Genomic DNA, 14,592 nt, shown 5'->3' with positions numbered 1-14,592 from the left:
CTGTATTAACCTCTTGTTGTACTAACAACTTCCTCGACCAAACAAGTCCTATACGGGCTTCTTCCTGTGCGAACCATTTCCTTTATGAATCCCTGACTGCTCTGACTAATTCTTGTGCAAACCAGAGCCATAGAAAAAGAGAGTTGCGACACTTCCATAGACTCCCATTGTTATCGAGGAATGCGGAAGTAAAGCGTGTCACATGCGACCTGTAGTTCCAAACATTGCATTTTCCACCGTTCAACCCCATTCATTTTCAGTGTCTCCGAAGCAAGTTAGCTGGTAAATTGATGAAAATCCTTCATTTTTTCATATTTTTACCACCACATATCAATTGTTATTAGTAGTATTTCATATAGCTAGCTTTAGATAAAGTTTATCGTAAGATTATATCTTGTTTGATTCGAAACGCAGTTAGAGCTAGACGGTCTAGCTAGTATCTAACATAAGCAACACTTTTACTGAAGCTAGCTAGAGAGCACGTGTATCATAACCAGTCAATTGTCTTATAGTCTGTCAAATTAGTTCTAATTATTGGTGTTCGTTGGCATACAAAGTAAGTCTTCTATATATAGCTCTTATTAGCCTAGTTAGTAGAGCTAGCAACAATGAATTGCAAATTAAGTGGTCCGAAGCAAGTTAGCTGGTAAATTCACGAAAATCCTGCATTTTTTCATATTTCGACCACCACATATCAATTGTTATTAGTAGTATTTTATATAGCCAGCTTTAGTTAAAGTTTATCGTAAGCTTGTTAGATTCTAAATGCAGTTGGAGCTAGACTGTAGGTCTACGTAAGCAACACTTTTACTCTAGCTAGCTGTACATGTATCATAGCCAGAAGATCACCGGATCACTACAAACAAAAGGAGTGGAAGAACACAGGACATATTGTACAATAAAATGTTTTATTGAATGCAGTTGGTTGCCTTGTTTATTCTGTTCTATTTACCAAACTCCTTTCTTGTCTTAAATTGAGCAGTTGCTGGTGATAATGGTTAGATTCAACTTGCATCAAGTACTACAAATATAAGTGTTGTTAATGTGGTAGGCTAAATTGTAAGTGGGCTGATGAATAAAAAAACGTTTAACAAGACCCATTTACTTCAACCGTCTAAGGTTAAACGTTAAGTGGAACAATATAGTCCTCATTAGGCTACTGTTTGGTATGTACAGTATGGTACAGTACAGTTTGTACAGTAGAGCTAGCATAGCCATTTCTAGCTCTGCTTCACAATATTGCGTTATGTATAAGTTCATGTAATACATACATGTTAATAAAGTATCAGACATACATGATACAACACACCAGTAACCAATTGACATTATGTGTTAATATATCGAAAATGTCCGTGAATCGAGATTGTGCTGCTGTCTGTCCCGCCGAAAACCATTCAAACAGGTTGACAGCAGTGGGGGTTTTGTTTAACTACAGGGAGCTACCGGAACCACGTGACAAAAAAGCTCTAGCTTTTCCTGTGTTTCACTGGCAGTGAGTGTTCACAATGTTGTATTTCACTCCATTCTACACCAAACACGTCAGGGAGGACTGCCTTTTGTAGATACAAGTCTGCTGAAGATAGCCAGAATATCGGATTTCTTTAACCGAGCCTGTTTCATTCATCATTTGCCTGAGAAAGCGACTTCCGTTGGCCAGCTTCATTGAAAACCATTCAAACCGGTTGACAGCAGTGGGTTTTTTTGGAACTACAGCGAGCTACATGAACCACGTGATCACGTGTCGGCGAGATCAAAGCGTGTCGCAACTCTTTTTCTATGGCTCTGGTGCAAACTACTTGGTGCGCTGTACAGCCTACCTCTCATGCCAGCCCTTTGTATCATAATATTAAGCACAAACATGTAATATGATCTGTGTGTTAGGACTTTTTATATGTCTGGGATGACTATTGGGATGCCAAGATACACAATCACCTTTTGGAAATTAACTTGCCATTGCCATTACACGACCTGCCATGTAATGAATGCAGGTCAAATAGGGCACCACTGTGTAGCCGATGTGTATCGGTGAAACTCACTCCTCAGGTATGTAAAAGGCCACCCGCGTCAGCGAATAGCTAGCTTTTCGTTGGCGTAGTTGGTAGTGGTGGCGCTTGGGAAGCCAGAGGTGGTAAGTTCGAACCCAGTGCGGGACGATTTGCCCGATACCTCTGACGGAGCTTGCAAGACCACGTCTGTTACAACTGCATTGAAACCAACCATCCTCTGTGATCAAGCCACCAGAGTCTGTGAAGCTGGAGTGTGATTATCACCATCTATACAGGTATTTATAACATCGCTCAATAATAACTCCTCCACTGGCAAGGACGACTGTATGTAATCCTCCAGGGTTACTGTAAGACATTATATCTGCAGTGGAAACACAGCCGCCGGCTAAGAATAGCAGTCTGTGTCAGAGGGTTTTTTGTTTTTTAAGGGGAAAAAAGGCAGACCTTTTACCCAAAGTGACGCACCAGGGGGATTTGACACTAAGACCTTTTGATCTGCCAACAAATGCTCTACCACTGAGCTATATCCGGAGTCAGGTGGCTGAGCGGTGAGGGAATCGGGCTAGTAATCCGAAGGTTGCCAGTTCGATTCCCCGCCGTGCCAATTGACGTTGTGTCCTTGGGCAAGGCACTTCAACCTACTTGCCTCGGGGGAATGTCCCTGTACTTACTGTAAGTCGCTCTGGATAAGAGCGTCTGCTAAATGACTAAATGTAAATGTAAATATCCATCCCTGATGATGATGATGATGATGTGGATTAGGTTGCCATGGAAGAAACCTTCATCCTGCTGTACATGAGTCCAAGTTACAAACCCTAAAATGGCCTGGAATTTATTTAAACATGGATGTTCAAACTGAATACATCCAAATATGGACTTAAACAGTGGAACCGTCTAATAATGGACATTAAACATAAACATAACGACAAAATGGCTATTTATGGATTTCTACTGACGTGAATCCTGTAGAAATAACAGCTAGTGAAACTCATGTTTTAGGATTGATGGTATTCACCATTGAGAGTGTACTTATGTGCTGTATAAACTTACAACACACACACAGGTCACAGAGCCCAAACAGTGACCATGTGTTCCTCCTACACAAATACATACAGTAAAAACATTCTACACATACACCTCCCCCCACCCACCCACCCCCCCCCCCCCCCCCCCCACACACACACACACACCAGGAGTGACCCTCACCTGAGGTGGGATGATGTCGAACAGGTCCCCCGCCAGAGCAAACTCCTGAGCAAAGATGTAGTATTCGTCGGTCTCGAAGGCGATCCCGTACATGTTGATGACAAAGGGGCAGGGGGACAGGTAGAGGGAGATGCTGTACTCCCTCAGGAAGCTCCTCAACTTGGTGCTCTTCTTCCTCAGGAACTTCAGTGCCATCTTGGTCCCTGGAACACAATGTGCTCATTTAGAAAGCGCTTCCAACCGACGAGATTTACGAACAGCGCACGTGGAGTGATCGTGACGTACTCTTTTTTTAAAATCAAAATTAGGAGAGCAGAGGAACCTAGGCAAGGTTACGCAACCTTAAAACGTCAAGCTGAAAAAATATATTTGTGGAGGGATAGAGGCATTTATTCTAGTTTTTATTTATTCAAAAGAAACCTGTCCCAGGTTTGTATGATGAAGTGAGTTTACAGCGCTGGATGCTGAAGAGTAATCTGCTGAGGAGGGATTTGTAAATATTCCACAACCTTGAATGTCTGACTAGTTTAATCACAACACAGCGCACACACCCCACCCCCATCTCTCCCTCCCTCCCTCCCTCCCTCCCTCGCTCCCTCCCTCGCTCTGGCTCTCTCGCTCTCTCGCTCTCTCTCGCTCTCCCGCTCTTTCCCTCCCTCCTTCTCGCTCTCTCTCTCTCTCTAGTGCAGAGAAGTGTAAGGGGCCGCTTGGTAGTGTTTGAAACAGTGAACAGACAACAGTCTACTGATACGTGGATCACACCCACGCATGGAGCTACTGTAGAATCAGGCTGATGAGATTAGAGAAACTAAAACTGCTCTCAGTCGGCCTGATTGCAGAATATGTTTTTCCGAGCATGCAAAGAGGGGAAGAAGGGAAGCGGGAAAAGGATGAGGGATAGAGTGCCAGCGGAGGGAACCAGGGAGAGAGAGAGAGAGAGAGAGAGAGAGAGAGAGAGAGGTAAATGCATAGAGGTGAGTGCTGCATCAGTGCATCTGATGGAGGACAGACACACTGCAGCGCCCCAGTGTGTCTGTCCTCCCTGAACACCCAGAGCCTCTGACGGTCACTGTGTCAGCCAACTTCTCCAATAGCCTCGTCTCAGCCCCAGCCCCAGCCTCACACCCAGCCCCAGGCCCAGCCCCAGACCCAGCCTCACACCCAGGCCCAGGCCCAGCCTCAACACTAGACCCTGCATCATCCCCAGGCCCAGCCCAAGCCTCAACCCTAGACCCTGCTTAAGCCCCAGTCCCAGCCTTACACCCAGCCCCAGGCCCAACCCCAGCCTCAACCCCTAGACCCTGCTTCAGCCCCAGCCTCACACCCAGCCTCAGCCTGGGCCCCCACATCTACAGACTGAGGATGAGACAAGGACGGTCTACAGTCTAGTACTGCAGACACACCCCAGTTGTCCTACTGCATAGAGCAGAGCCATGGACCACACAGCAGCTAAGCCATCAGGTGAACAAGGAGGAAACCAGGACTGGCATTAATCCCTCTACTGTCAGCAAGGACACAAATGTAGACACACACACACACACACACACAACTAGACACTCAAAAGCAGTCAAATTCATATCCGTACACAGAAAAACACACACATGCATAAACTCACGTGTACACACATAAACAAAAAAAACACATAAGAGCTGATGATTGATTGGGTTCAGGCTGAACTTCAAGAATGTCAGGATTTGTGTCTAGATGACACAGTGTGACAACAAACAACATCACAAGCACAGCACTAGTCTGTGTGTCTATGTGTGCGTGCAGTCTGCATGTGTGTGTGTGTGTGTGCTTTGTGCATGTGTGTGTGTGTGTGTAGATGACAGTACGCTCAGTGATACATCACAACAAGCCAGAGATGGGGCTGACTGAGTTTACAGTCTCCACAGAGTAATGACAGGGCATGAGGATAGGCAGGTCTGGAAGAAGACAGATGGTGTGCGTGTTCGTTCAGCATATCTCAGAGAGACCACTAAACCAATGCGGTCCTTTAAAAGCTTATTAAGGTCATCTCTCCCCCAGAAACAGAGCGTAGTGGCTGGGGAGATGAACATCACGAATGCCCCCTCTGCTCCACTGCCCTGAGAGACGGAGCACAGCTGGAGCAGATGGTGGATCCTTTGGCTTTGCGTTCACAAGCAAATAAAAAGGGTCAACGGATAATTGCTAAAGCAGACCGCTCTGCTACCTCATCTGCCCATCTGGATCTCTACGTTACTGGCTCATGCTTGGAAGCTGTGTATCACAGGACTGAAGCTACCTAGTCAGTCCTACAGTATAGTATAGTATACTGTAGTAAGGTATAGTATAGAACAGTATGGTATAGTACAGTACAGTATAATTTTGTATAACACAGTACGGTATAGCGCAGTAGAGTATGGCACAGTATAGTTTTGTATGGAATAGTGCAGTACAGCTGTTTTTATGCATATATTAAAACACACTGATAAATAACAGAATAGAATAAACTCTCATTCCAATTGTATGTGCGTGTAATAGGCAGGTCTGACCCCTGACCTTCGACTGACCTCTGAGTTTGTGTACGACCAGGTCGACCTTCCCGTAGGTTCCCTTGCCCAGCTCCCTGATGACCTCATAGTACTTGTTGACCTCTAACCTCTCCAGGTTCTGAGCAGCGATCAGCTGCAGCTCCTCCAGGATGTCCACTGAGCTGCCGTCACTGCGTGTCACATGGGCCGAGGAGGAGGAGCTCATCTTGCAAAGGGGAGGGGCTTGGAGCGCTTGAGGAGGAGGCGGGGTGATCTGGAGACTGATGATGTCACTGAGGAAGGAGGAAGGAGACAGGAGGGGCAGGAAGGAAGGAAGGAAGGGAAGAGAGGTGAGGAGGGGTTAGAGAGTGGAACACTGACATTGAGCTTGAGTACCCGCAGACACACACACACACACACACCATATGCACCACACACACACAAAAGATGATGGCAAGAGCGAAAATCACACACCCATGGGTTTTGTTTGCATTCCTTCCCTACACACACAAATAGAACTAAACACACACACACACCTTTTATCTCACCAACATCAAAGAGTAGGCTGAGAGTTTTGTATCTGAGCCAAATCTAAAATTATGTAATCTCTGAGCCTTGCTGTGAGCACAGATCCAGGTTCCGCTGCGGAACGCCTTTCATGTCAGCTAGATCACAGGCTTCAGATTCCCGGTTCCCCCCTTCCCCAGCGGAGAACACACAACCCCAGGAGGAACAAACAGGGGCTGCCAGAGTTCTCTTCGCTGAACAAATGCGATGTTCCCCATCCAATTTCCTCAGATGAACTAGCTACTTGTCCAGGTTAGGTTTGTGACTTCCTCTTCACATGGTTCCTGCTAGGTGGGCGTGGATGTGGCATAACACTGGCTGGGAACAATACAGACTGTTCCTTTTCATTAATCACTGAAATACTGTTAGGACTGTCTGGCAACAATACCAGAATGTAGAACTGTGCACTTCTGGTCATAAATCATCTGCTGTAATCATATGCACCTGTTTCTACCACTACATGCACTATTTGTACATTGCTTTGGATAGCAACATCTGCTAAATAAGTACATGACATCCGGTGGGGCCATATGAACGAACACAACTGACCTCGGATCAGTCCAGCTCTCCACTCATAGATGAACGCAGACTGTCACCTCTGCCGGTTACCAGCATCTGAGTCTTAGTGAGGTTCAAATCAGAGCTCTGGCACGTTTTATATGTGGAGCAGGGCAATCTTTAAATAAATAATAGTGTGTGGGGTTTTTTGCACCGAGATCCAAACCTCAGGTACCGTATGTGTAGTTCCATCCCAGCTCTTAAACTGGTCTGGTGTGATGGTGAGAAGTGTCACTCACTCCTCTCTCCTCTTTGACCCGCCAAGCAACAACACTCGTTCACTGCATCCCTCCCTTCATCCCTCCCTTCATCCCTCCCTTCATCCCTCTCTCCCTCCCTCCCTCCCTCCCTCTCTCCCTCTCTCCCTCCCTCCCTCCCTCCCTATTGATCCCTTCATTTCTCTCCCTCCATCTCTAAGCTATTACTTGCCTTTGCGCTGCATCCTGCTCCCTCTCTCCACCCCCCCCCCTCTCTTTCTCTGTCTCTCTCTCGCACTCCATCTCTCCCTTTCTCAGTAACAAGAAGAGACATGTGTGAAACAGACAGGATGTCAAATGTAGGCACTTCCTGTGCAGAGGGTCAATCTGTGCCTCTAGTGTAGCTGTCATCCAATGCGTGAGTGTGTGTGCATGCCTGTGTGTGCTTGCTTGTGTGTGTGTGTGCTTGTGTGCGTGTTCCACACACTTCCACATACTCCTGCGTGTCATTTCAAAGGGTCACAAGATGAAAGCACAGAGACACTCTGGTAATTAAGCTGCTTCCCTGCTGCATCACTGCCAGCTGTACCACCCAGCCTTGTACTCCCTCCCTAAGCCTCTATCCAACCTCCAGCCCCAGCCTCCACCCTACCCTATCTTCAGTCCAGACTTATCTGAATTCAAAGCACAGACGAAGCTTAGCTTGGCCAGTCTAACGTGCGTCACGGCCTCCTGCCATGCCCCCACCACCCTGGAGAGAAGTATCCATCCAAGACTGTGTGTGTATGTGTATGTGTGTCTGTATGTGTGTGTGTGTGTGTGTGTGTGTATATATATGTGTATGTGTGTGTGTGTATGTGTGTGTGTATATGTGTATGTGTATGTGTGTGTATGTGTGTGTGTGTATGTGTGTCAGTTAGTCTCAGTGCCAGGTGACAACAGGTACACCTAACAATTACTAAAAACTGCTGAGCAATGCTGGACTGATTGTTGTTCCACACACACACTGTATGCATGCACACCCACACACGCACACAAAAACAACCCCCATCGCGTCTAGAAAGAGCAGCACAGCGCATTGGCCAGCTCACCAATGCGGCCTGCCAAACTGCATCCTGTAGAGTTCGTACCAGGTGACTACATGTGACACACCCACCTCACACATGGCCCTGCCCACCTCACACATGACCCTGCCCACCTCACGTGGTCCCGCCCACATCACCTGTGCTCAGGGTCACACAGGAGACGTGCATGTGGTCCTACTCTTTACAGTCTCCTACACGCAACAGATAACTCTGTTAACAGTTCCCTGCATATCAGATTACCATCTCTCTAGTCTCCTACATGAAAAAGCCTGAAGACACTTCCTGGTAACAAGGTGTCTGGTTGCTCATGGTTACAGATGGGATGCTGGTTAACTAGCACATGATTGGCAGAGAAGACTGGGATGCTGTGAGATACTCTTCTATAAGTGGCACCATTCTCTCTCTCTCTCTCTCTCTCTCTCTCTCTCTCTCTCTCTCTCTCTCTCTGTTTCTCTCCCTCAGTTTCTCAGGCTCTTTCTCTCCCTCTGTCTTCTGTCACTGCTCATTTCTCTCTCTCCTAGTCTTTTGTCAACCAGAACCCACAGACAGTAGATTCCTTCTGTAGACCAGATCCCACAAACAGTAGATAGACAGATCCCTTCTTTGGATTGGATGCCATGTATAGCGGATCCCATCTAGATCCCAGGAGATCCCCAGACCTCTAGAGATGTATGGGCCTGGGAGAGGCACAGCACTGTCATGGTGAAATGGTGCGGTGTGGATCTTCTCTCCACTGTGTGTGTGTGTGTGTGTGTGTGTGTGTGTGTGTGTGCCTGTGTGTGTCTTTGTGTGTGTGTGCCTGTGTGTGTGACAAAGAGAGTGAGTGAAAGGTGGCAAGAGAATTGCCAGGGATCATTTAAAAAAAATCTATAAATCAATAACAAAAACTGTCGACCTATGTGCACCACAGTCCCATCCTAGGGAACCCATAGACACGGGTACACGGCATTAAAGCCTGTAGGTAACAGGGATCAAACACCTTCCCACAGACATGCTAGCAAGCCTCTATTGTTCTCCAGCTGCTTGTCATTGCCTGTATAGCGCTGCTCTCACTTTGCTCTGCTGGTTTGCCCAAACTGGCCGTCAATGCACAACACAACCGACTCCATCGAAGAATTAGTCTTGCTCGGCAGTTTCAACGTTTCAATGCGCATAAGATAGAGAAACGATCAATAGAAAGGACTTCTAAAAGACTGAGCTTGCTACTAAGTAAGAGCGCAGAGCAGAGATGCCTGTGTCGGAGGCATCTTTGTCCGCGGACCTGCAGAGCAGACATACTGGATTCAATCAGTGCACGTCTGGGATGGATTGAAGCATGCAGACGATCAAACCAACGGTGTGAAAGCGTTCGCCCTCTGAAAAATACTGCGGCCACACAATCCATCTTTTCGCAGCCAGTCAAACTGTAACGCTACGCTGCTTTCGACTTACCTTTCAGAATGCGCTGCATACAAGCCGAGTTGTCATTCCATTCGGCATGAACTTCAATTCTGATCGGAGTTGAGATGTGAGAGAGATGTCATCGGTTACGACCTAAATGTCCCCTAATTCTGCAGATGCGTTATCGTTGACAATGTATGCACGCACAGACGGACACGCACATTACAAATTCACCTTGCGGCTGTTTTAGAGCGCTGGTCACTGTTTGTTGCCGCGGTAGCTGCTGCGCTATTGTCTGCCTGTGGTCGCTCGGCTGCCAAGTGGAGACAAGGATGCACGGGCTTGCCCAGCCCACCGCGCCTCCCTCCAGTCCAATCAGAACCTTGAGCGAGCCAGCTGTGGGGGAATGGAACGGAGACCAGGGAGGCGGGGTGGACTGTCTCTACACAGAATAGAATCCCATAGATGGGGGTACTCTGCATACAAAGTGCAGCCTCTCGCGCAGGACGTTGCCTTTTGTGCTTGAGTCGTGATGGCCGTTGTCTAATCACGGAGTTTGTATGAAATACAAGAAACATTAAAAGGCAAGTGCGGGGTGCGGAGGTGTTTTCGCATTATTATGAGTCTGAAAACAAAGATATCTGTTTTCTACTGTCACCACTCACGCTGCCTGACTAATGTAAGTTAATACATTCAAAACGGACACATTTGTAAGAAATTCAGGTTTAATATGACACAAGCTGAAAATCAATAAATATAACAAAGCTACCATCATTCTTTTACTGTATGATTTTGATTTGTATGTGTAACACGGACCATGTGTCCAATCATGTACTTGTTATGCTTCATGAGAGCGCATGTCTCTGGGACAACCCCAAACCCATTACTGAGCACCCGAAAGTGTAAACAAAAACAAATATAAAGCTTTCAGTGCATGGAGTCTTCCAGGTGCTGACCATTCAGACTCAATATGTTCACTGCCCCCCCCCCCCCCACTTCCTATTGAAAACAGCTGGATTTGGTACAGTGAATCAATAAAGCAGTTAAAACCAAAGCCAATGCTGTTTTTTTGTTTTGTTTCAGGATTCTTCTGACAACAGAAGATATACAGTTATCCAGGGATTAAAAAACATACATATAAGAGCCCGTGATTCGTCTCACCTCCTGCGAAAAACAACCAAACTATGAACCAGTACCCTGAAGGCACCACTGGGAAGCAAATCAAACATACAGATCCTTTCATAACACTAAATGATTATAACTGATTGACTGCGGTCTGCTAGAGTCATAGCAGATCTGTAAATGGAGTTACACATAGAGAAAGGGGGGAATGTTTAATCACAGACATCTTAGCTCTGCAGTAGTCTCAAATAAATACACCGCAGCGCCGGTGACATCACAGGACAGCGTCTCTCATTGGGCCAGAGGCAGGAAGGTGCTGGAAGGTGCCCAAGTTCTGGTGGGGGGCAGAAGGCAGCGCTTTGCAACTTCCTCCTCATCATCATCGTCACGGTCTTTGTTCCGACATTAGGCCCCTCCTCCTACTTTCCCTTCTTGTGCTTCCTCATGTACGCAGCGACGGAGCCGCTGATCTCGCTACTCTTCTTGTTCTGGCCGAAGTACTCCACAAACTCCCCGTCTGGACCCACCAGGTACATGATGATGGTGTGGTCCACCTGAGGACACGGAGGAGGGGGGGGATTTAGACCCCGGTTGGAGCAGGCTGTATCTATCAGGCAACCGCTGTCATCGTATCATTGGAGTAGCTAAAACAGGGCTTATTGTGTCAGTCGTTTTCACATATGCAGGGTATAATAGTAGTGTTTTTAGATCGTGTCAGGCTGATTGTAGTGGACAAAACTTTCACTAACTGCTTATTAAAATGTGTCACGTACCTGTGTTAATATAATATAAACATAAAGGACGCGTAGGACTTACGATATAGTCGTTGTCTTCGTCTTTGGGGCCCTGGCTGTAGTAGACTCTGTAGGCCCGAGACACCTGGTCTATCTGGGCCTTGGCTCCAGTTAGCCCGATCAGTTTTGGAGAGAAGTCTGGGGACAAGACATAGAGGAGGGCTTAGAGCGTCTGCATCTCAATCAGTTTAGATAGGAGAGACAGGACGCAGAGAGGGCCTTGGAATGGCTGCATCTCAATCAGCTTAGATAGGAGAGACAGGACGCAGAGAGGGCCTTGGAGGGCTGCATCTCAATCAGATGAATCATTGTTTTGCTATGGTGTACCTTTTATGTAGGTAGCCATGGCTTCTGCTGTGTCCCTGTCAGGGTCGATGGTGATGAGGAGGGGGGTCAGGTTAGGGAGGGACTGGATCCCATCTACGGAAGCAGAGGAAATACATTTACCACAAATATATCCACAAAAAAAGAACGGCAGAATGAAACAAATGAAAGATATGTAAAATACATTTAATGTGATGATTTGAAAGAAGAAAAAATGTTAAACCAATCAAGAGATTGAGCACTTGTGAATACATAACTGATACCAAACTGATGACAACATAAACATTATAACAGAGAAAGCTTCTCACCTATCTCATCCACCACCTCTATCATCTTCTCGATCTCATCAGGGCATATGTCAGGACAGTGTGTAAAGCCAAAGTAGATGAGCACCCACTGGCCGAGGAAGTCGTCGCTCTTGCAGGGCTTGTTGTTGTGGTCCACCAAGGAGAACGGCCCCCCCAAAGCCGGCTTCCCTATCGACTTGGTCCTCTCTTTCTCAATCACTGACACAGAGATAAGTAACGGATTTTGAATTCATTACAACTTCTTGTAAATCAATCAGATCTATTCACACAATTGGGTCGTTTGTGGTGCAGGAATACGTGACTTTTATTTCACACTCACGTTCTTCTTTCTCCTTCTTGAAGTACTTCATCACAGCCAGGAGAGCGCCGCCGAGAGCGAACGTTATCGCTAACGACTTCCAGGTTACTGGCTAGAGGACGGGCGGAGACATAGCGAACATGTCAACATCATTCATTACTTAAAAAAGGCTATGCAAATGCTGGGCAGATAGTCAGATACCATTATAAGATCAGTTTTATTCAAGAACAAAAAAGAAAAGGCAGAGGTTAAACATATTTAGAAAACATTTTTAACCTAGCCAATTCAGGACGTTATTATAGTTGTTAGAGTACATCATTTTGTATGTATCGTACCCCTGTCTTTTTGGATTTGTCGCCAGAAGAGGGCGGTGGAGGTAGAGACGAAAATGATCGCAAGTTGTGGACAGGAGACCATGGTGATCTGCATGTGGAACTCCAACGCAGTTTCGCCTGTTTAGGAGTGGAGACAGTAGAGGACACGAGAACGCATTTTATACACGCAAGACACGAAGTGATGCCAACGCGTTATAACCATTTACAGACATGCCACCCAGACTCGGCAGCAAACGTTTCAGTACATTTAACCCACAAGCGCTAGTAGTTTTGTAAGCCATTGACCTACCGGCAGCCCATAGACTTTCCACGATGAGTCTGTGTGTACGGAACTGGTGTGTCCTGACAACGTGCTGTGTGTGAATCTGCAGACAGCATAATTGCTGACACCTTTCTGGAGGAAGACACGACTTAACACTCGACATCCCGTCGTTTGATATGATAGACCCAATGCCATGATTTTGGACCGGTTACTACAGCCAGTGCTCGTTACGGAAGTCCTGGCAGAAGTTTATACAATGTAAAAGACGAGGGCAAAAACGCATACAAATACCCGATCTGAGATCTGTGCTCATATTATACAAAGCCAACTACTACATCCGCTGTTAACTGTGGAGTACCTGTAATCTGCTCCGAGATCAGTAAGGAGACCCCAATGGAATTTCTGTACAGAACGGAAATGACGGATTTCCTTCGGTTGTCTACTCTGAACACCACGTACACTCTATTGACATCTAGTGGCAGAGATGAAAGTGGGAATATTTTTCATCACATATCCAGCTACGTACAGTACAGGGATATTTAAACCTACAACCTCTTGATCTGCAGTCCTAAAAACAAAAAGGAACTAACTGTTACGTGGAGGCAATTATTAACCGTATTAAATGCTTTATTATTCTTCAAAATGTAAAAAATGGGAACAATAACTCAAATAGTTGATGCCATATGCTGTAAGGATGAAGGTTGAAAATACATTATAATAAGTGCCTTACTTCAAATATAAAAGGTTTTGAATTTAATATCAGGACAATCCAATACTATTTCCTATAAAATGATTACAAAAATACTAAAGCAGCAGAGATCATAAGAGAATTACACTCAGGAATGTATAGATATGTAGAAAGGAGTATATCCAGACAAACAAAATACTTTCAGACCTGACATTTCTTCACTGAAAAAAATCTTTACAATTAGTGTGTTTAAGCATAAATCCTCATTTTCACATCTTCCCTTTTAACGTCATGTTGGTGCCGTGCTTAACATACCTGATCAAGAGTACAGACTGTCAGAACATACCTGATCAAGAGTACAGACTGTCTGAACATACCTGATCAAGAGTACAGACTGTCAGAACATACCTGATCAAGAGTACAGACTGTCAGAACATACCTGATCAAGAGTACAGACTGTCAGAACATACCTGATCAAGAGTACAGACTGTCAGAACATACCTGATCAAGAGTACAGACTGTCAGAACATACCTGATCAAGAGTACAGACTGTCAGAACATACCTGATCAAGAGTACAGACTGTCAGAACATACCTGATCAAGAGTACAGACTGTCAGAACATACCTGATCAAGAGTACAGACTGTCAGAACATACCTGATCAAGAGTACAGACTGTCAGAACATACCTGATCAAGAGTACAGACTGTCAGAACATACCTGATCAAGAGTACAGACTGTCAGAACATACCTGATCAAGAGTACAGACTGTCAGAACATACCTGATCAAGAGTACAGACTGTCAGAACATACCTGATCAAGAGTACAGACTGTCAGAACATACCTGATCAAGAGTACAGACTGTCAGAACATACCTGATCAAGAGTACAGACTGTCAGAACATACCTGATCAAGAGTACAGACTGTCTGAACATACCTGATCAAGAGTACAGACTGTCAGAACATACC

The 14,592-nt window shown here is 45.8% G+C and overlaps 2 protein-coding genes across 2 annotated transcripts; both read right to left on the bottom strand.

Moving 5' to 3' along the window:
- Positions 1-3,070: 3,070 nt before the first annotated feature.
- On the bottom strand, positions 3,071-9,893 carry LOC134034138 (serine/threonine-protein kinase SBK1-like). The gene is made up of 4 exons (XM_062478507.1): positions 9,546-9,893; positions 5,747-6,000; positions 3,213-3,415; positions 3,071-3,103 (listed from the first exon to the last, which is right to left on the bottom strand). Exons 2-4 carry the CDS (start codon positions 5,931-5,933, stop codon positions 3,071-3,073), a joined length of 423 nt encoding a protein of 140 aa, XP_062334491.1. The 5' UTR covers positions 5,934-6,000; positions 9,546-9,893.
- A 634-nt stretch (positions 9,894-10,527) lies between these two features.
- LOC134040600 (protein SCO1 homolog, mitochondrial) lies at positions 10,528-13,378 on the bottom strand. The gene is made up of 7 exons (XM_062486569.1): positions 12,965-13,378; positions 12,676-12,792; positions 12,362-12,452; positions 12,043-12,240; positions 11,738-11,830; positions 11,433-11,548; positions 10,528-11,170 (listed from the first exon to the last, which is right to left on the bottom strand). Exons 1-7 carry the CDS (start codon positions 13,130-13,132, stop codon positions 11,036-11,038), a joined length of 918 nt encoding a protein of 305 aa, XP_062342553.1. The 5' UTR covers positions 13,133-13,378; the 3' UTR covers positions 10,528-11,035.
- Between the last annotated feature and the right edge of the window lie 1,214 nt (positions 13,379-14,592).

Source organism: Osmerus eperlanus, chromosome 2 (assembly GCF_963692335.1).
Source record: "Osmerus eperlanus chromosome 2, fOsmEpe2.1, whole genome shotgun sequence".
In the NCBI taxonomy this organism is placed as follows: Eukaryota; Metazoa; Chordata; class Actinopteri; order Osmeriformes; family Osmeridae; genus Osmerus; species Osmerus eperlanus.
This window is presented reverse-complemented; position numbering and strand designations above follow the sequence as displayed.